This window comes from Aspergillus viridinutans (assembly GCF_018404265.1).
Source record: "Aspergillus viridinutans IFM 47045 DNA, scaffold_9, whole genome shotgun sequence".
NCBI lineage: Eukaryota > Fungi > Ascomycota > Eurotiomycetes > Eurotiales > Aspergillaceae > Aspergillus > Aspergillus viridinutans.
In genome coordinates this window covers 1,496,287-1,520,712 of record NW_025091225.1, presented here as the reverse complement: position 1 = coordinate 1,520,712, position 24,426 = coordinate 1,496,287, and the positions used below count along the sequence as shown (strand labels likewise).

The window sequence follows — 24,426 nt, the reverse complement described above, 5'->3', positions numbered from 1 at the left end:
GGTTTATTTTATGTTAACCACTAATTATGAGCAGTTTGGCAACACACTATTTCACAGCCAGAGTTTATATTTGCAGAATTTAAGGTGATCCTTTGTGTAATCACACGTCATAATATAAAATCATGCAATAATAATGACTAATGCAAGCCACTGTCAACTGAATCACACTGAGTGGTAAATTAGTAATAAGTGACATGGCTAGTGGTATGACCTATCTCCTCCAGCTAGCTTGAGAAAGGAGCATTGAGAGCTGAGGCCTGATTTGCTTAACAGTACTGCTATGAGTACTGTTCAAGTGTGTAGTACTTCTTGGAGCAATGTATGTGCTTCAAAGGTCAATTACCTTCAGATAAATGTGGACGAACTGAGAGGCTCCATATAGGATAACCTATTAATGCTGGTGCCATCAGGTTTTTTAGCACCCAGTAGAATTCATGCAACTGGTGTATCAATATGAATGTTCAGAAGATTGGACTTAATATGCTTGGTTACCTACTATTACTAATGCCAGATCGTCCAGCTTGTATGTGCGTGGGCCTGAAGAAACCTGAGTGGGTCTTATTCAGGCATTACTGGGTGATACTGTTGCATTCAAGCAAGACATATGTGTTAGCTAGGTCTAATATATTGTTCTTAGGCGCTTAACCCATTCCTAGGATGTGTGCAACCTGTTCACAACAGAGTGCTGCGGATTTGTATCCTCCTGCTGTTCTATATCATACCTCGGCATGGTATAGAATACTATGTTTTGATATGAAGACCAAAGTGATTAGCTTTGCGGAGACTGCCACAAGCAAGACAATATAGAAAGCAATGCTCAGCGCGGATATAATTAAGCAGTAGTACTAGACAAGCTCTTATAGAGAGAAATCACACTGCTTTTTGCAGATATACGCCCAGGCTTGTCAGCTATCATCCCTTTCTCCCCCTAAGTTTACTTTATAGCACACTTCCACACACACCTATTCCAGGACTGCCAGCCCACATGTCTTCCACACCATCAGAGCTTTACATACATGTTAACATTCATATGTGACAAAATATCAAAGCCAGGGTAGCTGCTATATGTAACTACAAAATGCACCCTAGTACATCCCGTTGTGCTTACACAAAGTCCCAGACAAGCATCAAGAGAATTAAAAGCCTAGCATAGTGAATATAGGTCATATAGGTATTCGGCAAAGCCGAAATTAAGTAAGTACCATTCTCATATTTGGAAAGGAGGCTACCTACAGAGTACTAGAAGGAGGAAGTCTGCGCCATCCCAGCTGCTTGAATTGATGGTGGTTGGTACTATTCGTGCATTAGAGATAGTAATCCAAAAAGCTCCGTGGGAAGATATATGCCATACGCAACGAATTCAGTTTCGTGATCTGAGCTTGTAAATTCACCGCATTATTCTGATAGGCTTGTCATGCATTATTGACCCACGAGATGTATGCTGGCCTTTTTTGAGTGATCCTGGTCCTTGAGCCAATCCCAGCATGGCCTCTCCTGGCACATCTGCAGACGCCTGATACTGAAGGTACCTAGCACCAAGGGACTCAGCTACGGCTGAATATTAGTTGCTCACAGTTGTCTTACTTCTGCTGTTCTGCAGTCTGCACGATCATCATTGATGAGCCTGTTGGAGCTTAGCTGTGGGTCTCGATCGACTCAGTCAATAGTTCACTTAGTGTTCAATAGTCCAGCTGAGATTGACAAATGACAACTCATGAATATTCCAGTGATAATCACAGAGATGCGCCTGCGGCCCGAAGGAAGGAATGTTGTTCCCTAATCATAGGGCGATTTTCCTTGGTCGCATGTTTGGAGTCCATCTCAATTTCTCAATCGTATTCCTGAAGGCTGTTCGTGGTAAGATCAGCTGGATGCTGGATGAGCTAGGACGATCTTCATGCAAGGTGATATTGCCTGCAGCACGCAGGATACACACCTTCTGGGCCAAAGTCCCAGAAATAAATAGCAAGACGTTCACTCAAATTTATCCTCCTCAGCATTACACGGCGCATTCTCATGATGATCCTCACCAACGCCATTTTGGTGCTTAGCACCTTGCTCCCTGCTACTGTCCTATGCCTCCAACAGACAGAGGTAAACATCTTGCCATTCAACTCGCCGTTCAATTCTTCTTCGACTAACCCTTCAGGACTCTCTCTTCCCCGCCAGATGCTGGCCCGACCCCTGCGCCGGCATCACCTTCAAGAACGACTCGTACGTCTGCGGAGACCCACGCCTCGGCCCCGTCGTACCACCCCGGAAATTCCCCCTCCATAACGAGCTACGCACCTACGCAAGGTTCGGCGCCCTCTGTCCCGCCGAGTTCCTAGATAAATGGGCCACCGACGTGGCTCCAAACGGGACATACATCTACCCGCCCGCCAACGGCTTCGTCGTCGACACAGAGAAGCACCCCATCCTCGGCAACGCGACCCTCCCCGTGGGCATGAAGCTCGACCGATTCGGGTCGGAATATGGCAGCTTCCTGGCGCCGCTGGGAGCACCGTACATCGAGCGCTCGCTGCCGCCGAGTAACCTCAACACGTTTGACGGGAACTACCCGTACAATTACCATGTGTACCAAGTGACCAAGGAGTTCGTGGTTGGTCTCGGGCCCATTGCGCCTTGGTTTGAGCAGCCCGGGATGGGGACGCAATTTGTGACGTATACCAATGTGGTGGGCTTGATTAACGGGGGATTTTTGAGACGGTTGAATGAGTCCGAGTATGATGAGAGGGTGGAATACTCGAATCCGTATACTCCGGGGCCGAATCAGTAGTGCATGCACTTACGATGATAGACCTTGTTGAGATATCTTAAAATGATAATACATTCATCTGGAATGATAATGTCGACAGCATTCGTCAACCCGCTAAGATGGTGCAATAGGACGTCGGGATGACCATCAGATCGGATAAGACCACTCGCACCCAATAACCCGGCAGAATACAATAAAGATATTTATATCCAAACGATGGTGTCATTTAGCGATGCATGGCGAGTTGTCAACCCCGCAGAATATGCTCCCAATACATACATTGCGAGTCGAGCACACCATCAGGATGACGAATCCTGTGTGATGCTCTCGGGTATCGGCACCGATGGCAGTATAAATATATTCTATTCCCCGGTCAATGAGTTTATTATCATCAAGCAGCTTGGATAGTTTCAAAGGCTTCAGCGAAAACAATGGCACCAACTCTGGAAGAATCCACCCTTGTTCAGAGGACGATCCCATCCAAAGAATCCCAAGAATCGTCTAGACTCCAGCGAGAACCTCTCAAGCTGTCCGGAGTACTTGACCAGTTCGAATCATTCGATGTGACACCAGCTATCGGCAGAGAATATCCTGCCGTCAGCCTCAAGGAGTGGCTCAGCGCTCCCAATTCCGATGAGCTGCTGCGAGATTTGGCCATCACGAGTAAGTGGCTCCGTTATTCGCAGTTACCTTATACTAATACAAGTGCAGTCTCCCAACGGGGCGTGGTCTTCTTCCGCAAACAAGACGACCTAGACAACGACTCTCAGAAAGAGCTCATCCACCGATTGGGTCTGCTGGCAGGCAAACCTGCCACGTCGGGCCTGCACATTCACCCAGTCAGCAACGCCGGACGCGAACACGGCGGCAAAGACGATGAAATCAGCGTCATCAACTCCGAGCAGCGAAAGAAGTTGTTCAAGGGGCGGTACGCTACCAAACAGAGTCTCAAGGGCGGCTGGCACAGCGACATCACCTTTGAACCTGTTCCTAGTGACTATGCCGTGTTACGTTTGACCAAGCTTCCTAAGACTGGGGGTGGTAGGTAGATCCAGTAGATTGTCGTAGGGACGTGCTGACCACAATAGACACCCTCTGGGCCAGCGGCTACGAAGTCTTCGACCGCATCTCCGAGCCATACCAGCGTTTCCTCGAGTCGCTGACCGCCACATATGCCCAGCCAGCATTCAACCAGAGTGCCAAGGATAATGAATTCGAACTCTTCGCTGGCCCGCGCGGTGCCCCCGAGAATGTAGGCAGCGAGCTCCGCGCCGAGCACCCAGTCATCCGAACCAATCCTGTCACCGGCTGGAAGAGCGTCTTTGCCGTCGGAGCGCATGTCGAGAAGATCAATGGACTGGCCGAGGAGGAGAGCAAGCATTTACTCGACTGGTTTGTGTCGTTGATTGTGGAAAATCATGATCTGCAGGTGCGACACAGATGGCGGGATCCAAATGATCTTGGTAAGTCTTGTTTTGCGGCCATGGATGACGGCTAACTATTGCAATGTAGCGATCTGGGATAACCGCAGTGTCTATCACACTGCTACGAACGACTACGATGTTTTTGGAGAGGAACGAGAGGGACAGAGAGCTGTCAGTCTGGGCGAACGACCCTATCTTGATCCCAATAGCAAGAGTCGGCGGCAGGCTTTGGGTTTGAAGGGAGAGGTTTGAATGATTTATCTGTATCTTGTTGTGTGATGGCCATAAGGTCCGTTGAAGGGTATTCGGCTTTCCCAGAACAGGTAGCTGCATAGCTGCATTTCTAAATTCAATCTGCGTTAAGCAACTACCCAGTACTACTGCCTTATTTGTCTTCTGCATGGACACCTTCCGCGTCTCAGGCCAAGGCTTCGTCATGACAAGTGGTTAGATGCCGGAACCCCATCTGTGACCTATGTGCAAGCACAGAATTCCTCCATTGGGCGTGCTGCTCGTCCTGGGAACGCATTTCTTTGAGGCGCTCATCAAGGTTCCAGTCATGCAACCTCCTTCAATCAAGCAACAACTTGACTACTCCCACGCGCTCGTAGATCACCCTGCCCTTAGGATAGAACAGAAGCAGTCGGAAGAGATCATAAAGGTAAGCAACCAGATAGTCCGGATGCATCTTATAATCAACCCCTGTCTCTTTTCTCAAAGCCAATAGTCTCTCGCTTAACCATGAGAACCGGGGGCACTCAAACTTGGCTTCAGTATGGATATTCGGCGGACCAAGCAGGTTCTCAGGGATACCGGTCTGAGTGCAGACATCCAACTCAAGCGTCTCAATCGAAATATGCGCGTCTGCAGAGGCATGGGTGGGGTCAAGAGGCCCACGGGGCCGCCGTCTCCCCAGCGATAACAATTGTGCCACCGGAACCTAGAGCGCGTCTCGTCGTCTTTCAGAACATAGAACCTGGTGTGCACATGCTTGAATCGGGTGGGGATCTTTTGCGTTGGCATGAAGAGAACGAGCCGCTGAGTCTGGTGCAATAAGATGTCCACCTGATACCTGGACGCGGCGAGTCTGCTCAATACCTCCCAACCTTCGGTTCGAAACTAGTGGTTGACCATCAAAAGTGGATAGTGCAGTAAAAGCTGTTCGTGGGATGCATACTTGGTTTCACGAAGCCGTTCTTTTGGCGGCGGGGTGGGGTAATTTAGTAGTTCAATACTGACTGGATCCCGTTGTAGGAAACAGTATTCTATGATAATGCCCCGGAGCTCTCGTGGAAGACATAATATAGTTGGTTTTCCAGATGCAGCTGCATTGGAATTCATGATTGATGGGTAGAGAAGTGTATGTCAGAGAATAATATCAACATCAACAGAAGAACCTGCTCCATCATGTGGTCCTGCGTGGCCCCGGCCCTGCAAGTGTATAGTAACATGAGTTTATGTCACCAGAGAAAAGCTAGAGGAAGATCTGGGTCTTGCCAACTGTGGGAGCACTCCACGCATGGATATAATACTTACCCATAAGCTACGTGGGAATCAAGAGATGTCGCTGATGTTGTTGTTTGGAAGGCGCATGTTTTCTTTCCCTTTCCGGTCCCCGCTATCGATAAGCCTGCAGCATGAGTTATAAGTTATAACTTATAACCCCTCATCCTCCTCACCCTCTTCATTCTCCCCTGGTCTCGTCTCCAAATATTCTCATCTTTTTCATCTTCTACTATATCAAAATGTCAAAACTCTCCGACTACCGCCTGCTGTGCTTCGATGTTTATGGGACCCTAGTCGACTGGGAATCCGGGATCGTGAACGCCTTCCAGCCGATCCTCGACAAGAACAATGCATCTGTCTCACGCGAGCATCTCCTAAATGTTTACCATGAGCTCGAGCATGAGCAACAGGCTCTGACACCAGACATGCCATATTCCGAACTTCTGGCAAAAATCCATCCCAAACTTGCTCGGCGCCTCTCCCTCGCACCACCGACCGAAGAGGAGAGTATCGCTTTTGGCGAATCAGTCGGGACATGGCCCGCCTTCCCCGACACAGTCGATGCTCTCAAGCGACTGTCCAAGCACTACAAGCTGGTCGTCCTATCAAACGTCGACCGGGAATCATTCGCCAAGACGAACGCGGGGAGTCTGCAGGGTGTCAAGTTCGATCGCATCATCACCGCGCAGGACGTGGGCTCGTACAAGCCTGACCTGCGCAATTTCGAGTACATGTTGAAGACTGTACAGGCCGAGCTGGGAGTCGACAAGAGTCAGGTCCTGCAGACTGCTCAGAGTCAGTTCCATGACCACCAGCCTGCCTCTAAAGTGGGGATCAAGTCGGTCTGGATTGTAAGGCCGGGAGCTATTATGGGCAACACCAAGGATACTATCTACGATTGGAAGTTTGACACTCTGGGCGATATGGCACATGCTGTAGAGAATGGCCAATGAATGATACATGTATTCAAGCCAGGCAGTCATGCTCATATCTCAGCATAACTCCGTAATTAAAGTGTTGCAAGCAAGAATAGCCCGAGTGCTTTATGTATTCTCAATCAATTGCTCCATACCTCAATTAGTGTCTTCGTTTCAGCATGAGGATAGAAATTCCACAATATGACGCCAAAGCATCTGGACTCATATTGTTTACGGGCATCTCAAGCCTCACGCCATCACTCTGCAAGTGCTTAAAGCTCGTCGGACATACCTCGGCACAATTCTACACAGATACGCTCGGCCATCTCAAGTCAGGCTAAATACATCTATCTCCATTTATCCGTGCTTTACGGAGTAGTCACATCTCTATTCCATATACCTCTCTACTTGCTTCGTCTTGATAGTCGACTTGGATACGTCACAGATTCATCGGCAAGATCTCTTTCTTTGTCCGTAAGGCTATCCACCAAGACAAAGTGTCCAGCCACTGGATAGTGAAGATATTGGGCGCACTCAAGATAGTGGATATAAATTCTACTGGGAACGAGGTATATATCACTATTGGGTGTATATCCAAACATGCTGGTGTTGTTTTAGCCAAATGAATGATGTTCAGGTGTAACGGACCTTTGACAGGTATTCCGTAGGATGGGTATTATTAACGTGAGCCACTATCGACGTTGGGTCATGGAAAATCACATACTGCTTCGATGAATGAGTGCATTGTCAAAATTTGCGCGAACATTCCTTGGTTGTCTAGTATCGTCAGCCTTGAATCATTCCTTAAGAGTAGAGCAATAGAAGACGCATCATACATCCATAAACCAAGCCACCCAGAGACGCGAACAAGGCAATACCAAAGGTCTTCTTGCTGGTGATCAAGCCACGCCAACCGACCTTACCTCCGGCTAGTTCGGCTCTTTTGGCCGAGATGTCTTGGGAAGTCATACCCCCGGCCATTATGATATTATGGTGTACAGAAGTGGATGAACAGAAGATAAAAAAGCAGGATCGAGCACTGCTAGCGAGAGACCAGATAACAAAAAGACAGGTACGATTGTCATCAAATATATAGTTAAAACACAGCTGTAGCTTGGGAACAATCGGCACTCAAGGAAGTTCTGCGAGGGCTTCTACTGCCAACAAATGCTTGATTTCAACCCGATAGCCGACCAGAACCGGCGAAAGCCTTCCCATCAGCCCATTCATTACCCCATCCTGTGTACGATACGACTTTCGACAATGATCGGTATGGATTTACCCTGAACCAATGGCGGTAATAGACTGAATGGGAGTGGTCCACTTTTCCCCGGCCTTTATCCCCGTGGGGCCACAGGTCCATTTCCTTGTCATGATCAGTTCAGAATAGTGGGAATCATCGTTCGGACTGTGGGTAAGTCTAACAACGGGGAAAAATTGGCGTTGTAACTTGGAAATGTATGTCCTCGATATCTTCAATATTGTTAAGCTTCGTGGCTGCCGCTACGAGACGCCATGCCCGCTGCCGGCTCGGCATCGCAATCATTCTCATGAACGGCTGGTTAGTACTTGGTTAGTCAAGAAACTAAGCAGGGAAACGGTGATGGACTGGCGCCGGTGACTTTAGCGCTGACAAGACCGTCTCGAGCGTACCAATCATAAGCACCATGAGATTCATTCTGTCTCAATCAGGGGGTGGAGCTGATTCAGGTTGTCGGCAGAATACTGAGGAGGGGAAATTTCTCCCTTTCGAATCGAGTAGAGCTGGAACAACCAACGCTGATTTTAGCCGGATTCTCCCCCTGTGGACTGACTGATTGATTGGATATTCTCATCACCTCGCAATCGATGCATTGCAACACGTCATAACTGCCTGTGGGGCACAAGGACGGCATAATGCGTGGCCAGATACCATAGCTCGACATATGTCGCCATGTAAAACCCAGAAAATGGGCACCGAAGTTATGATTCTGCCGAGAACTTTTGATAAGATGGCACAAGATCCTGTGGAACGTGATGTTCTCCAACAATGACATGTCACCAAGTATCGCGAGCTCTTGGTACGAGTCTGATTTCGGTCTCCAGGAATATGCCTACGGCGGACTATTTGTACAAAAGGGACTTTTGGATTTTTTACTGTTTGCCGCATGTATTACCTATTGCCACTACCTCCACACAACATTAAAAGTTATATCAATATCGAATTCTCATATGGTAGGGATATCGAATCAAATCCTTATATAGCAGGGATATCGAATCAAATCCTTATATAGCAGGGATATCGAATCGAATTCTCATATAGCAGGGATATCGAATCAAATTCTCATATAGTAAGGCTATCGAATTGAATTAAATAGTATCAATATCAAATTCTCATATAGTAAGGATATCGAATTGAATAGTATTAATGTTGAATTCTTATATACTAAGGATATCGAATTGAATTGAATAGTATTAATATTGAATTCTCATATAGTAGGGATATCGAATTAAATAGTATTAATCTTGAATTCTTATATAGTAGGAATATTTAATCCTTATATACTAAGGTAGTGCCCCTGTATATAGAGTAGTTAGAATTTATATATTTAGGACTTAGGGTGTACCCCACCACTTATACTACATATTTAGAATATATATATGTATAGTGGTATTTAATATCCTATTACTATACCTCTATAAGAATTATATATTACTACTATTCAATTCAATATCCCTACTATATAAGAATTCGATATTGATACTATTCAATTCGATTCAATAGCCTTAGTATATGAGAATTTGATATTGATACTATTCAATTCGATTCGATATCCCTACTATATGAGAATTCGATATTGATACTATTCAATTCGATATCCCTACTATATAAGAATTTGATATCGATACTATTCGATTCGATATCCTTACTATATGAGGATTTGATTCAATATCCCTACTATATGGGAATTCAATAATTACTATTTAATAATTACTACTTTAATATTACTGCAGTGCGTGCGACCGTACTAAGGGGTGGTGTGGTGAGATGTAATCATTGTAAAAAAACCAAAAGTCCTTTTTGTACAAATAGTCCGCCGTAATGCCGGATAAAAGACGCGGTTTCTAGTCTTGAACGACAGATTCTAGAACTGGATCTAGCATAATCCATGACTTCTGTGGCCCTTCTACCTCGTTCTTGACGGAGGACTCTCATAGAGGGCTTCAAGTATCAACAAGAACTTGATGCCTGGATACTAAGGCAAACAGGCAACCTCGCCAGTCTTAGCCTCAGGCCATAAGAAATTGACCAAAATAATTAGTAAGTGGACTCATCGGAAGAGAAATAAGAAACATACACAGGTTCAAAGCTCTTATCACTTCTACGAACCTTTCTCTTTTGATGACGTTTAGTTGAGCAGAGATCTGCCTAAGATTCGCTGTTGTTGACTCCCCCAGTCACTGGTACCCAGCATAGAAAGAAATACAATGATATATGCGACGACTTTCGTGAAGCTTTTGCAGGTGATGGTGATTCTGCATGTCTCCATGGACCTACATCATCGTCGAAATCGACGCGAGGATGTCAGCTCATCCAGCACAATTGTTAACGTCCGCCTTTGAAACTCCATGCCTAACCAATGAGAATTCGGTCCGACTGGATCCTACAAATAGCATCGGAATCTTTCCGGGCTTTATGCGAGTTGCTGACAGCCAAGACTTTCCGCCGGCAATGCACCCCAGTTTTTCCGCCCGCTATTCCATACTGGGACTCTGTTGTGCCAGTATCATCCGGCATTGTTGGTCAAGATCCAGTGGGAAAGCAGCATAGCCACCTTATCGTTGATTATAAAGCACGATGTCTCCCTTTTGAATTCATGATCGGTCGGTACCCGTCGCCTTGGCTGGAGTTATCGCCTTGTCTCCGAGACATCCGTCAGCTACTGGGCAGAGCGTAATTGGTAGCCAGTGGCTGTGCAGATGCCATGTCAAAGCCAGACCAGTGGACCATACTGTTGATCTTTGAGCCTTCTGTTCGATTGGATTCTTCCGAGATGACGAGTCCCTCTCTTGGCCTTCATCACATAGATTTGACACTGGGAATCGCAACTAGTGTCTTTGATTTATTTGGATGCCTAGCAGGAATCCACTGTGACATGCTCTATCAGATCTTTGATATGGTTATCTAGCTTGTTCGTATTGAAGTGGCGGACAATACATATATGAACATGCTGCTATCGGGCCATCTTCGAGAGGATGTTGGTTGCTCCGTGATGTGAGAGGCTTCCAGGGAGCTAGCCATGAAGATTCCCAAACTCGTCAGTTTTCTTGGTCTGATTGCTGCTGTGAAACTAAATGTCGCAGGTAAGATGTGTGGACTTGCTCTACAACTACACTTCCTAACGTCCTTAGCACATTCGGTACAAACCTCCGCCTGGGATAGTGAGACCCGACTCGAGAATATCATTATCCATACACCGTCTCATCGAGTTGACGCCCACTCACACTTTGAGTTGTCCTTTAGCCTTCCCGGGCAGGGAGCGCTAAAGTTGAGCTTCGAGCCGAACCATGATATCCTCACACAAGGGTCCCGTGTCCGGTACCTCGGTGCAGACGGCGTAGTTCGCAGGACGGAAGCCGTGAACAAGGCCCAACACAAGGTATTCAAAGGACTTGTCTCTACGCAGCGCATTGGTGCAGGCGCAACTTGGAATCACGTTGGCTGGGCGCGGATATACATCCATCCAGATGGAGATGATCCTTTGTTTGAAGGAATCTTCAGCGTTGTCGGTCAGCAGTACCAGGTGACGATAATATCAGGACCCGGAAATACCAGGGAACCACAGATGGTTGTTCACTATCATTCTGCATACCACACATGGGACCAATTAGCACCTCGATCGCCGCAGTCTTCAGGGAATCCCTTCATCACAGACGAAGATTTACCGTGCCCTAGCACCAGAAGAGTCGCGTTAGTAGGCATCGCGACCGATTGCTCCTACTCGGCCTCGTTCACGTCCAGCGATGAGCTCCGGCGAAACATCATCAACATGGTGAATACGGCTTCGGAAGTCAACGAGCGGACCTTCAACATCTCGCTCGCCCTCCACGACCTGACCATTAGCGATCGGGACTGCCCAAGCACTCCTTCCAGTTCAACGTCGTGGAATGCCGACTGCTCTGCAGGAGATCTGAACTGGAGACTCAGTCGATTCACGTCCTAGCGGGGTTCCCTCAATGATGATAATGCATACTAGACGCTGATGACCGGGTGTCCGTCGGGTCAGGATGTCGGTGTCTCTTGGCTAGGCCAATTGTGTACTTCCAACCGGGGACAGCAACGCGCGTCTGGTGCAAATGTGGTGGCACGCACTCGCAGTGAATGGCAGGTTTTCGCGTAAGTCTCTCTCATTGCCACACAACCAATCCGTCATGTTGACCCAACTGGGAATTCTGTAGTCACGAGTCCGGCCACACATTCGGAGCCGTCCATGATTGTGATTCGACGCTGTGCGCTTCTGCTCAGGGGCAGTGCTGTCCATTATCTTCCTCGACCTGCGACGCAAACGGCCAATACATAATGAACCCGGTTTCCTCGCCCTCACAGTCGGCGTTCTCTCCATGCAGCGTCCGGAACATCTGCTCCCAACTCAGCTCCGGGCGCGTCAGCACGAGCTGCCTGGTCAGCAACAGCAATATCACCACCATCACAGACGGGCAGTGCGGGAATGGCATCGTGGAGGTCGGCGAGGAATGCGACTGCGGCGCCACCTGCGCCGAGAACAGTTGCTGTGATGGATCGACCTGCCGGTTGCGAGTCGGGGCTGTCTGCGATGACGCCGCGAGTCCGTGCTGCACCAACTGCCAGTTTGCTTCGGCGGATACGGTCTGTCGTCCGAGCACCGGCCCATGCGATGTTGAGAAGACGTGTACCGGCAATTCGACCATATGTCCCGCGGACCAGGTTTTGTCCGATGGACAACGCTGCAGGGATGATGGTGCGGGATCCCCAACCTCGCGGTGTTCCAATGGAGAGTGCAGGGCGGATGAGAGGTCATGGGTGGAACGGCATCGATCACTCGTTATTGGTCTCGCGGCTGGTATTGGTGGTGCGTTGGTGCTTGCCATCTTGGACTGCATGATCTGCAGCTGTTGTCGACGGCCGTCAAAGAAGACATCGCCAGGTGCATCAGTGGTATCGCAAGTCCACCCTCCGCCGCCTCCTTATCGTTACGCCTAGGATTATTTCAATGAGCTAAAGTTTTGAATGATTATAGAGTTACTTCTTGAGTCGCAATAAAGTGGAACAACTACTTGTGATGCACCCATGACCCTTTAACCATTACCTCACTCGCTTTATATTGTACAGAAATTGCAAAGTCTATGAGCCCATGCAGGATAGATCCTGATTTTGCCTTAAGCTACTGTCCAGTCATAGGTATCAATGTAGTGATTGATTCAGTCGATTCATGCATTGATAACTGGCAGATTGCGAGTCAGATACCCTCGCCACTCGGGAAGGGTACGTTTCCAAGGAGTATTCGTGGCCTTCTGCAGGTCTTCAATGGCGCTGGCGAATTTGATCAGACTTGGTTCGGCAAAGGCAGTCTGTAGGATAGCAAGCCCGTACGGCATCCCTGATTCCTCATTGACACCAGCCGGTACTGTGATCACAGGATATCCCGCCTGTGCCGCAATCTGAATGCTTTGGGCCACATCGGGCGGTACCAACAAGCCGTCCAGAGTGCGGTTTCCGTGCTTCAATGCTGCATCGATTCCCTCTTCGCGCGTAGTTCGTCTGCAGAATTCCAATGCTTGCCAATACGTTTCGTCCATGACGCCTTTTGTAGCTAAAGCCGCTTCAAACCCATCTTGCCCCGAACCGAATGCCGGATGGATACCGGGGTAGCCGCCTTCTGTCCCAAAATCAGCTTTATTATACTCGACCAAGTCTTCCAGAGATCGCATATCGGTGTTGTTCAGTTCCGAGAGATAGGCTTTGATGTTGTTGTAAAAGTCGACTTTGACGTAGGTGTACTCGGATTCGTTGGGATATCCACGTCTACTGCCATAGTCCCAGTCCCATCCATCCGGTGACACGATTTGACGGTAATGGGGAAACTCAGTGCCGTTGATGATGGTAGCACCGGCATCTTTAATCAAATCTAAAAGCTCCATCAGCTGGGATATTTGGTCTGGACGGCCTAAGCGCCACACAGATTCCCATGGAAGGCCGAACACGGCCCCCTTGAGAGATGATCGGTCGCTCAGGTACTGACTATAGCCGCCGGGGGGCGTCCGGCCTCTCTGGGCCAAGGTGTAATTATCCCGTGTATCAATACCATAGATAGCGTCCAGAACGTAGGTAGCATCGCGCACCGTTTTCCCGAATACTCCCACCGTATCTTGATGCAGCGATTCAGGGATAACGCCGTCGCGTGACGTGAGGCCCACTGTAGGCTTTATACCAACAACAGCATTTCTCTGCGCTGGATTGATCACTATTCCGCGATTGTCAGAGATATTCTGAAGTAGGACTTCTATTTGAGAAAGAGCACGCACCACTGCCATCCGTCTCTGTACCAAGAGCAAAAGGCACAAGGTTGGCTCCCACAGCCACGCCTGAGCCAGAGCTGCTGCCCCCGGGATTGACTGTGAGGTTATATGCACTGCGACACTGACCTCCCCGACCAGAATAACCTTCAGAGTAGTTGTTAGATCGCATATCAGCCCATTCGCTCAGAGCAGCCTTCCCCAGCAACAGCGCCCCCGCTTCCCGCAACCGCCGCACAACAAACGCGTCGCGTGGCACCACCGACCCCAAGAGAGCCCAACTTCCAGCGGACGTCTCCATGCGGTCCTTGGTCGCGATATTATCTTTGACAATAAAAGGAATACCATGTAGAGAGCCTCGGATTTTGCCATGAGCGCGTTCAGCATCCAAGGCCTCCGCGATGGCAAACGCGTCGGGATTGTGCTGGAGGATGGCACTGTGCTTGATTCAGCAAAATGAACTGTGGTTACCGCTATGCAGTAGAACAGATACTCACTTGAGGTAACTATCCGTCTGGAGAATACGGTCCAGATAGCAATGAAGCAGCTGAACAGTCGTCAATTTCTCAGAGGATAGGTACTCCTGCAAATCGTCGATGGTCGCTTCTTCCAATTGTATTCCATGACAAGGTCGCATTGGAAACAGAGAGGAGCCACTGGTACCAAGCACTGGAAAGTCATAGGCGGATGGATTCCAATAAGTCTGGATGTCCAGCAGATTGTCTTCTGCCGGCTGTGCACTTGCCGGTAGAAGTAAGGACAGCAGCATGAGATGGCGAATCATGAAGGCGGATTCTTGCTACACTATAGGTATTTGGGTTCTGCTTTTACTAACCTATGACAGAAATGATTATTCCCTTATATCTCAACAACCACTAGTTATTTTTAAATAATATTTATATCATTTAAAAATATTTAGAATTTAATGATTTCTAGGTAAAACGGTGCGGGTTGGTTAAACCTAACTCGAAAAACCATAAAAACCGAAAACCGCGGTTTTCACCTAACCCAGATCGGGTCAGAGGTAGCCTAACCGAACCCGAAGCGGTTCCCTAGGCTTACCCCCGAACCCGCACCGCTGCGAGTTCGGTGAGGTTTGGGTTTGATTTTTGCGGGTATGAAGAATAACCGGAATAAGGAAAGGGGACGGGATGGAAAGCGAAGGATATAAGCAGTCAGGTTGGGAGCAACCAACCCGCTGTCTCAACGATTGATCTGCCTCAGCTTATAATTTTCAATATCTACTCAAGGCTGTACATAGTATGCCAGCTTGCAGTGGAAATAACAACCTTAGTCGGACATATTGCGGGCCTTCCCATCCAACCAAGCACCATAGATAGGTAACACTGACTATGCCCACCAATGAAGTCGCTGACATATCACTAGCACAGAGCGTTGTGCCAGTAACGGCTGACTGTCGCAGGATATAAGTTTATCCGTCCGTCCCAGTTGCTAAGCCCGTTCCGCCTTCGACACCGCATTGCAGTTGTATTCCAACCTTCTCTTAACCACCTGACTTCCCAGTCACAATTCCAAACCATAAACCTGCACTCTTTCACTTTCCTTACGGTTAATGAGATGTTCAATGCGTCTCATACAGATACACCCGCACTTGGAGACAAGCTGGACAGGATTCGGGAGAGTTTCCGATCAACTTGCTACAGCTTAGAACTTCCTCCCTCTCCTGATGCGTTGAGTCGGTTGGACATTGAAGGTAATTGTTCAGATTATGTGGCATACAGCTTTCTAACCCTTTCATAGACATCCAAAACCTGGCACTGGACCTAGTCTCTGTGCTACGAAGCTTGCCAGATCTGCGAAAGCGACCGTCCGTGAACAGTCGCAGGAACCTATTGAGCGATGTCTTAAGACTTAATTCTGCGATCAGCACCGACGACTTTGAGATCGATCGGCTAATCCCACTGCTTACTACCGTTGTTAAAGAAGAGTCCGACAATCGAATTTGGGACGAAGCCCTTGCCGTCCTTGCCGAATCCACCCCTCCTCCTAAACCTCCCCCCTTCCTCGACCAAACACCATTTCTACATACCACGAGTAGCTTCGTGAATTCCTCCGAGCAGCGGAAGCACATAGATGCCGTTTTAAAGGAGGAGCTCGGGCCAACCTACATCGGTGTGCAAGGGTTCTATGAGGCGTATTTTGGTAGTATCGAGGGTTTGGAACCATCCGGTGCTACCTTATTTCAAAGATGCCAGGAAGGAAATAACCCCCTGTTCACTGAAAATGGGTGGCGAGACTGGCCTACAAGCGCGAAGGAAAGGGACGTCTTAGATTGGCTGTCTAGTTGGCTCAAACGACTTCGAGACATGGCCACTGAAGAAGGTTTTCGCCTAACATCTCCACGTACGGTTTTGGCACAACCTGATCGAGTGTTGGCGGGATCCACCGCTGACCGCAAGCTGGACATTGGTATTGTTTGCGACCCACATGCAACAAATCAAAAACCTCATTGGTCGCACATTCTGATTCTAGGGGAGCTGAAGAGTAACCCTAAAGAAGATTGTGCCTCGAAGACGTGGCGTGATCTGGGACGTTATGCAAGGGAGGTTCTCACTACCCAAGACACTCGCCGGTTTGTCCTGGGCTTTACTCTATGTGGGTCAATCATGCGACTGTGGGAGTTCGACCGCGTGGGAGCCATTGCATCATCTCCTTTCAATATCAATGAAGATGGTCGTCGGTTTGTTTCAGTCATGCTAGGGTTTCTGCTGATGAATGATGCACAGTTAGGATATGACCCCACCGTCATGTCCAATTCGGATGGAAAAAGATTCATTGATATAGTACGCAATGGGCAGTCAGAACGACTTATTCTGGACAGCCTTATGAAGCGGGCCCCGTGTGTTGCTGGCCGAGCCACGACTTGCTGGAAAGCCCACCGCGAGGGGGACAAGACGAATACGCCGCTTGTAATCAAAGACTCGTGGCAGTATCCAGAGCGAGAAGAGGAAGGCAAACTTTTGGCTGAAGCAACGGAGAAAGGTGTGGTGAATGTTGCAAGGTATTACTATCATGAAACGGTGCAAGTAGGTGGAAAGGTCGATGACATTTCTTACAATGTTCGCAAAGGGCTTGATGTGACCCAGGTGACAAACTACCGATCGATATGTCCTGAGACATCTGTTAATTCGCGAGGTGCATCTGGCATGGCAAGGAGAGACCGAAGTGCCAGGAGTGTAGCGCGCAAGAGGTCATCAAGTCGTGCCAGCACCGCACTGCCGCCAAACAAACGCACCTGTTCGAGCTCACCCTCCAAGGATGATCATGGTCCTGCCTTGCAAAATCGAGTACATCGTCGTGTCATAGTTAGCGACTACGGGACGGCTATCTATAAAGCGAGAAGCAGGATTTCCATGCTTTCTGCAGTCAAGCGTTGCATACAAGGTGGGTCTGACTCTGGCCAATCTTAGATGTCCCTTGCTGAATTTTTACAAGGTTACGAATCCCTGCATAAAAATACAGGACTTCTTCAAGGTGATATCTCGACTGGAAACCTTATTCTCAATGAGGAGGAAGACAATCCATCCTGGCCGGCATTCCTTATTGACCTGGATTTGGCCATCAAGGAGCGACGTGAGCGGCCTTCTGGAGCCAGAGCAAAGACTGGAACAAGAGCATTCATGGCGATTGGTCTGCTCCTTGGTGAGCGGCACTCCTTCATGCATGATCTGGAATCTTTTTTTTGGATTATTTTCTGGATTTGCATCCACTATGAGGGACCAACTGCGGGCAGAGTCGTGCCGAAATTTGAGAAATGGAACTATGTGGACATGGAAGAGCTTGCTGAGTTGAAGAAAGGAGCTGTAGCTCACGAAGGTGATTTTATCAGCATGGTGAACGAATACTTTACCGGCTTTTATAAGCCTCTAGTTGCTTGGGTGAATCGTTTGCGAAAGGTGGTCTTCCCAAACGGTGGACGGTGGGAGAAAGAGAGTACAGAGCTATATTCGCGGATAATAGATGTCATTCAGGCAGCATGTGAAGATCCCGCGGTTATAGGTGAATAGATCCAGCCGTTTGAAAGTGATCGTTGAAGTCCCGCCCTTGATTTTCGTCGGTGGCGCCACTCATGGGGCTGGTTCATGCCAGGTCAATTTGGCCACTGACCTTGAGCCTTCTAGAGTCTCTACCTGGGTAGTCATCAAGCCCGGTAAATACGCACTGGCCTGGATTGGGTCAAACCGTATCAGCAAGCACGAGATGTACATGAACTGTGTCCCATAGTCGTCACCTGCAGCCCCACTAAGCGCGATTACGGACCAGCTTGAGGGCGAGAAGGGCTCCTCCAGTTTCCCTACCATGTTCGTTGCCAGCATCAACGGCTGACCCGCTATGGAAGGCGTGGACATCCGCTATCAACATCTTTCCCCGCCCCCAACTTTCCCCTCTCCCCTTCCCTAGCTCCGGTGATGCGATTGAGGGACGACGGACATGCCAGGAAACTTCAAGCAGGATCAAGCAGCTTGCTCTGGTATGGATTCGTGGAGCGCCAGCAGCGGCTTGCGCTCTCCGTCCAGCGCCTCAAGCTCCGTCTCCACACCAATCGACAGCATCGGTTAGTAATAGAGTCACTGTCACCGTCACTGGCGGCTTACACATTCCCAGCGAGGGCTAGTAAAGTTCTGGCAACCTGTCGACTATTTTACAGGTCCTTGGAATCTGCGGACATCTTGTTTTCGGTAAACATCTTTTCAACGACGCTCTGGTAGTTTCAGAGCCTTGTTAGGAGCATAATAGTACTTGGACAATGAGATCAACCTCGCTGAGTGCGTCAAGGCTAAGCTCGTTCTAGAAACAGATAAGCAAATACAGCAAAGGGCGATGTCACACAGTTACTCGTGTGCTAGCAGCGCAATATCCAGTTCTACTGACCTTTTGGCGCGTCTTGGGAAGGTCCATTCCGGCTCTAGTAACCTGGACCCACTGTGCCTTACGTTCATTCCTCCTAGGAACGTTGGTTCTTTATCATGCGGTTCAACCAGAGATTTCAACCACAGAAAAAAAAAAAAAAAAGTCTGCTGATGACTGATATGCGCTCTGGAAGGCTTGAAACAATAGCAATCTTGCCGCTCCTCGGGTGACTGGGATCTCTCAGGTTATAAAATGCATAACTGTTCTTGAAGAACGGGTATACAACAAGTCGCAAATCGAAGTTGGCTTGGAGCAGTCTTTTGACGGGCCCCGGGCAAAACGAGAGAAACTACTGTCAGGATAATACTCTCGAAGCGATGCGCGCCTTTCCGACGACAGTACCGAGCAGCCGGTTGCAGACTGCTCGGAAGCACTGCTTGAAGGCGGCCTACCACACGAACTCTTTCTACTCTCCTCTTGCAAATGTGGCAGAGAAAAGTTCCAGAACGGTAAGTTTTTGATCATTCGCTTATTGGGGGGGTGTCACTAATGCTGTGTGTGTCGGGTCCCAGTGGCTCCCAGGTGACGTACTGAAGAAAGCCCTGATGGGTGGTTATAGCCGATTATCCGGACAGTTGACGTTGGCAAAGAGGCTGAATATATGACCAGCCTGGAACCCCGACAACGAATCTGCTACTACCCGGGAAAGCTTCATGGAGGAATTCAAGCATTTTACATGGACAACCTTTTCGCTGACTGCTGCCGGGGAGCACTTACGGCCAATCTGACACTATCTTATTTGCGGCCTGTTAATCCTCAGGCCCCTCTGTCTTTCAGCATATAGCCGGTCAAGGTAGAAGGGCGCAAGATGTATATGGAAGGATGCATCAAGATTCCGGACGCAAAAACAGGAGCCATGATCGAGGCAGTCCGCGCAAAGGCTCTTTTTATTAAACCAAGAAATCCGAGCCCTTGAGGTTGCCTCCGTTCTCAGGAGCCATGCCATACTACAGCCTTGTTTCCTTGTGATCAATCTGAGCGGTGCTCTTGTGTAGTACTATTTTTGTGGCGGTGACCTCTGTCTACGTTTGTGGTGATGAAAGAAAGCTCGAATAGATCAGATGTATGATGAGCAGATCTTGACTAGGGATTAACAATGGCGAGCCACGCCAGCCAAGACCACCATAACCTTTAGGGGTGACCTCTAGTGATTGTTCCATCATTAAAAGCTATTTGTGCTGAGCTTCTCATGGGTTTAAATTGTTCCTCAATATCTGCATCTTGGCCAACCAATCACATTTAATTTCTCATTGGTTGCAACAACCCACCAGACGAAGTTCCCCATATAGCTGTAGAATAATCAATAAGGAGCGAAAGATATCATAAGACAGAAACCTGAAATATACAAGAATTGTCTATGCTTAGATAAAGACGACCATCAGTGAACGAGTTGTGTCAATACGCCACAGTCCGTCCAGACCCAGACTGTTCGCGGCCACCTGTATATTTAAGTCTAGCGGCATACCAGCGGGTTGAGCCAGGATTTCATGCTCCCTGATCGGAGCGGCCAAAACAGCCTTCCACGGAGTTCTGTAGATCCTTTACCGCGAACGATAAATTGGTTGACATGATGATATTTCTATTCTCCAAACATATTCCACAGGCATTTGTGAGACAATGAAAAACTCTGACATCCACTCTTCCCTAAGTTGCAGTCCGACTACATCTTTCATGAACTTCATGCCAACCGCCATCTAAAATCTAGTAGGCTTAACCATAAGGTCAATTCGGCTTTGGCTAGGGCTCAAACGCATAATCGTCACCGATAGCCACTAAGTACGGGTAGCTTTGGGACCCGTCGACTATGGTCCTGGAGACATAACCGTAAGTATAGCGGTTGCCCATACGGCAGGCGTCAGAGATCTGCTTAGCGGGCTCAATAAGATTTCCACACTTCGTGTCAATATTGTGGCTTTCCTGTACGCTCATATTAATAACCTAGATATGATGCTTGCCGGTCTTTACTACATACAAAGTTGCAGAAGAAAATTGACGAGCCCCCTTCATGAGATACACGCGCACAAGTAGCTGCAGGCACACTGCACGTGGAATCAGCGACATCGGAGAGATGGCCAATGTTGGCAATTATCTCATTTACACTGGCCAATCCATAATGAAGAGAGCAAGTTAGCTCAGTATCCTGAAGGCATACACTCATTAGCTTTGCCGTCATCAGAATCTCTTTTACTTACAGACGCTCTTGGCGGGAGACTTTTATCATATCCATGGTGCACCGCTGGGAAGGTAGTTGTATTTAACACCTTTACTGTCAGACATCGTCAATGTATTTGTCGTAGGGTGATAGGTAATACCAGTTTGTTAATATTAGCGTCATATATAAGAGAAGCATCTTCGACAACAACCACCTGGAGAAACAGTTAGCAACAGAAAAAGAATCTCTGTCAGTGACAGAGAAAGAACCCACTTACTGAGCCAACCGCTGCAGAGAGAATGTAAAGGATAATTGAGTCCAGCTTCATTGTGCCTTGCCGCCTTTGAGGAAATTTTATCGGAGCAGTGTTGCTTCTACGTGGGGTATATATAAGTATTGAACAGCCGTAGGACAACCATTATGCTTGAAGACTGTTGTTATTACCCCCTAGCGAGACTTCACCTGTGCCAGACTAGCCACCCTTGACAGTGCCCAGGGTCCTCCACAGGCTTTTTCCTGAGGGTACCCATTGGTGGGGTTAATATCAAGATGGCCAAGGAAGTGCTTTGCTATCCAGTGTCCGCAAGAGTGTCTTCTAATTGCTCGTGGGCTCCGTTATTGGCAGGACGTTTGTCATCTTGCCATTAAGTGGGCCATCATAATTGAGCGTAGTTCAAGGAGAAGACGCTATTTCATGGTTGACCTTAACCCTAACTGCTAGACCCACCAAGCTATGCAGCCAAGCATTAAGAAGAATACAAAGTGACGGGTCAATTGGTTCAACCACAGCATTGTCTGGCAGTTGCGCACCAGTTAGTTTTATGATGCATCTGATGCCAATGAAACCGCTTAATGTATAACATACATGTGCTAATTCACCATCACTGCACGTCAGTCCTCTATTGCGTGTTATTGAGAGCAAATCTACTACTTTAACGTTTGAACAAGTAACACTGCCCAAGTATTTTTGTGGCTCTTTTGCAGATGTGGAGCCGATTTACTGTGGTATTAAAAGTATGAGGTTGGCGCAGTGCAGGAGATTGCCTAATCCAACTCGTGAGAGTCGTGACCCTGTGGTAGTTAATCCCTGTCCCTCATTCTGAATTTTTATCCTTATTTGCTCTTACAAATCACAAATGGCACTCCTTTAACTAATACAGATCACACTAATCCAGTGTGTTGAATATGAAATAGGTTCGTTGTCATGCCATGTTTGTTCTGTATCCTGCATGGAATATAAAGTTGACAATCCAGGCACAGGCGAAAGAGGTCAAGGTTGCGCGCATCTTGAGCATCTTGAATAGTCTCCTTTTCTTTACTCTTCTGCCCTTGCGCGTTGGAAGATGCCATGGCAAGAGGTGTCGATCGCTGCTCTCAAATATGGCGAGTACTGATCATGCTCGAGGCATGTATGCAATGAACCGCATGGATACTGGCTGGCTGAGAGCAGCAACCGTCGATCATCACCAGTTGTCATCTCAACATTAATCAAGATCGCGGTCAGGCATGGAGTGAAACATGTATGAACTCGCTGTTTTTGTTCGTTCGCAATGCAAGAGCCGGAACACAGCAGCCTGAGAATAGTCCGGAATCAAGGACACAGAAGCCGTCTTTCATGGGGATGCTATAGATGTAACCTACACTGTATTCAGTACCTTGGCTAAATATGGATATCTGGAAAAATTAGAGGCTACGCCTGCTCACTCGCCTTGTTAGGTAGGTAAGTCGTACCAATAGCAGTAGGTCACAGGCCGACTTAGAGTATATATTGAGAATTTCTTCATATATAACAGCCTTTTGATGCTACCTTGCAACTACATTCGTATGAGCAAGCCGCTCCAGTCGCCCTGGCTGGGACCTACAGACCACATGCCTTCTGCGAAAGCCTGCTACTCGCCACGTCCTTGGATCGTAGCAACCCTCCTTCCGTTGGAGCAATGGCTGTGCTGGCTATGCGTACATTCAGTGGCCCTTTCCATCTACGAGCAGATCATAACACCACCATCCAGTAACAGAAACTGCAACTCAGCATGCTCAGATTGTAGGAAGATTCGCAAGGAGCCATGGTGCACGATTCTTTCTTTTCCTTGCTCTCTCTATCACACTTCAACCATTTGCCTTGGCAATGTCTGACAATTCGGTTCCTTCTAAGATGTCCTGGCTTCTCGAGCCAGATATCCTGCACATATGACTGTTCCGCCTGGCAACCCGCCCTGTCGCTCTCGGTATTATGTTGGTGTTTTCCGAATCCAACGAGACAACCCCGCTGTCGCTCACAGTATATTGTGATGACCCATTGTTCGATCAGAAACTGTCCCACGCATTATTCGTCCAGATGCGATATTTTCAAGTCAAAAAGTGAACAGGATAGTCAACAACGACATGTGGCAATGACTGCCGAAGTGGTACCGGGAATGTCATCAACCTCGACAACCGGCACAACACAATGGGCATTTTTGTCTGTATACCTCCCTTGTCAGCTATGCATTCGATCAAACAGAGAAAAGCAGACAAAACACTTGATTCCCGTTTCCCATGCGGGTACGAGGCACCTCTGTGTATATAGATGGTCATCTGGGAGATTTGCATTTCATATGCCTTTCTGCCTTGGTGGCAGTTTTGCGCAAACCTTCGAATGGTCAAGTTGCATCCGCTGGTCTGGGAAAGTCTGGATGCTCCTTACTTTGCGCTCCCATGGAACTCCGTCACTTCCTACTATGTCATCATTGCCTGCACAGATATCTTTTTCACTTCAATTAATCAACTTGACTACAAACGAATACTTACCCTTTACTGACCGCAGACAAAGAAGGATGCTGTCTTATTACACTTTCAGTCTTCCTTGTCACTACTGGCTTGCCTCTTATACGGCTGCCACAGTTTACCGTCTCATTTGGCGTTCAGCCTCGGAATCATTCAGTTGTTTCGATATCTTGTCACTCGTAGTATGCGCCTCATCTTACGCCGGGTTTGCCAAAGAAAACCTGCCATGTCAGCGCAGTTACAGAAGAGACATGTTGTACTACACGGGTCTCCTTATCGCAGCAGTGTATCTGGGCAAGCTTTCTGACCACGTCGTGGAGCATGTATACTCTTCAAATAGCCCGCAAGGTCTGTCACTGGATAATAGGACATGGATTGTCCATGTCCTCTCTGCGTTTGCTTTGATTGTCGAATCTGAATCAAGAATACATCCGGTCAGTC

The 24,426-nt window shown here is 48.0% G+C and overlaps 7 protein-coding genes across 7 annotated transcripts; 6 read left to right on the top strand and 1 right to left on the bottom strand.

The window, feature by feature from the left end:
• Positions 1-2,019: 2,019 nt before the first annotated feature.
• Positions 2,020-2,779, top strand: Aspvir_010139 (TNT domain-containing protein; the record flags this gene model as incomplete). Its single annotated transcript, XM_043273272.1, has 2 exons — positions 2,020-2,094; positions 2,150-2,779. 2 exons carry the CDS (start codon positions 2,020-2,022, stop codon positions 2,777-2,779), a joined length of 705 nt encoding a protein of 234 aa, XP_043129207.1.
• Positions 2,780-3,189: 410 nt separating this feature from the next.
• On the top strand, positions 3,190-4,434 carry Aspvir_010138 (TauD/TfdA dioxygenase family protein; the record flags this gene model as incomplete). Its single annotated transcript, XM_043273271.1, has 4 exons — positions 3,190-3,421; positions 3,470-3,799; positions 3,847-4,221; positions 4,271-4,434. 4 exons carry the CDS (start codon positions 3,190-3,192, stop codon positions 4,432-4,434), a joined length of 1,101 nt encoding a protein of 366 aa, XP_043129206.1.
• A 1,493-nt stretch (positions 4,435-5,927) lies between these two features.
• On the top strand, positions 5,928-6,641 carry Aspvir_010137 (putative haloalkanoic acid dehalogenase; the record flags this gene model as incomplete). The annotated part of the gene is made up of 1 exon (XM_043273270.1): positions 5,928-6,641. The coding sequence occupies one exon, from the start codon at positions 5,928-5,930 to the stop codon at positions 6,639-6,641; it is 714 nt and encodes a 237-aa protein (XP_043129205.1).
• Positions 6,642-10,885: 4,244 nt separating this feature from the next.
• Positions 10,886-11,809, top strand: Aspvir_010136 (uncharacterized protein; the record flags this gene model as incomplete). The annotated part of the gene is made up of 2 exons (XM_043273269.1): positions 10,886-10,949; positions 10,998-11,809. 2 exons carry the CDS (start codon positions 10,886-10,888, stop codon positions 11,807-11,809), a joined length of 876 nt encoding a protein of 291 aa, XP_043129204.1.
• A 39-nt stretch (positions 11,810-11,848) lies between these two features.
• Positions 11,849-12,825, top strand: admA (ADAM family of metalloprotease ADM-A; the record flags this gene model as incomplete). The annotated part of the gene is made up of 2 exons (XM_043273268.1): positions 11,849-11,982; positions 12,045-12,825. 2 exons carry the CDS (start codon positions 11,849-11,851, stop codon positions 12,823-12,825), a joined length of 915 nt encoding a protein of 304 aa, XP_043129203.1.
• Positions 12,826-13,052: 227 nt separating this feature from the next.
• Positions 13,053-14,922, bottom strand: Aspvir_010134 (amidase family protein; the record flags this gene model as incomplete). The annotated part of the gene is made up of 3 exons (XM_043273267.1): positions 13,053-14,086; positions 14,148-14,575; positions 14,636-14,922. 3 exons carry the CDS (start codon positions 14,920-14,922, stop codon positions 13,053-13,055), a joined length of 1,749 nt encoding a protein of 582 aa, XP_043129202.1.
• A 794-nt stretch (positions 14,923-15,716) lies between these two features.
• On the top strand, positions 15,717-18,166 carry Aspvir_010133 (protein kinase family protein; the record flags this gene model as incomplete). The annotated part of the gene is made up of 3 exons (XM_043273266.1): positions 15,717-15,852; positions 15,900-17,543; positions 17,595-18,166. 3 exons carry the CDS (start codon positions 15,717-15,719, stop codon positions 18,164-18,166), a joined length of 2,352 nt encoding a protein of 783 aa, XP_043129201.1.
• Between the last annotated feature and the right edge of the window lie 6,260 nt (positions 18,167-24,426).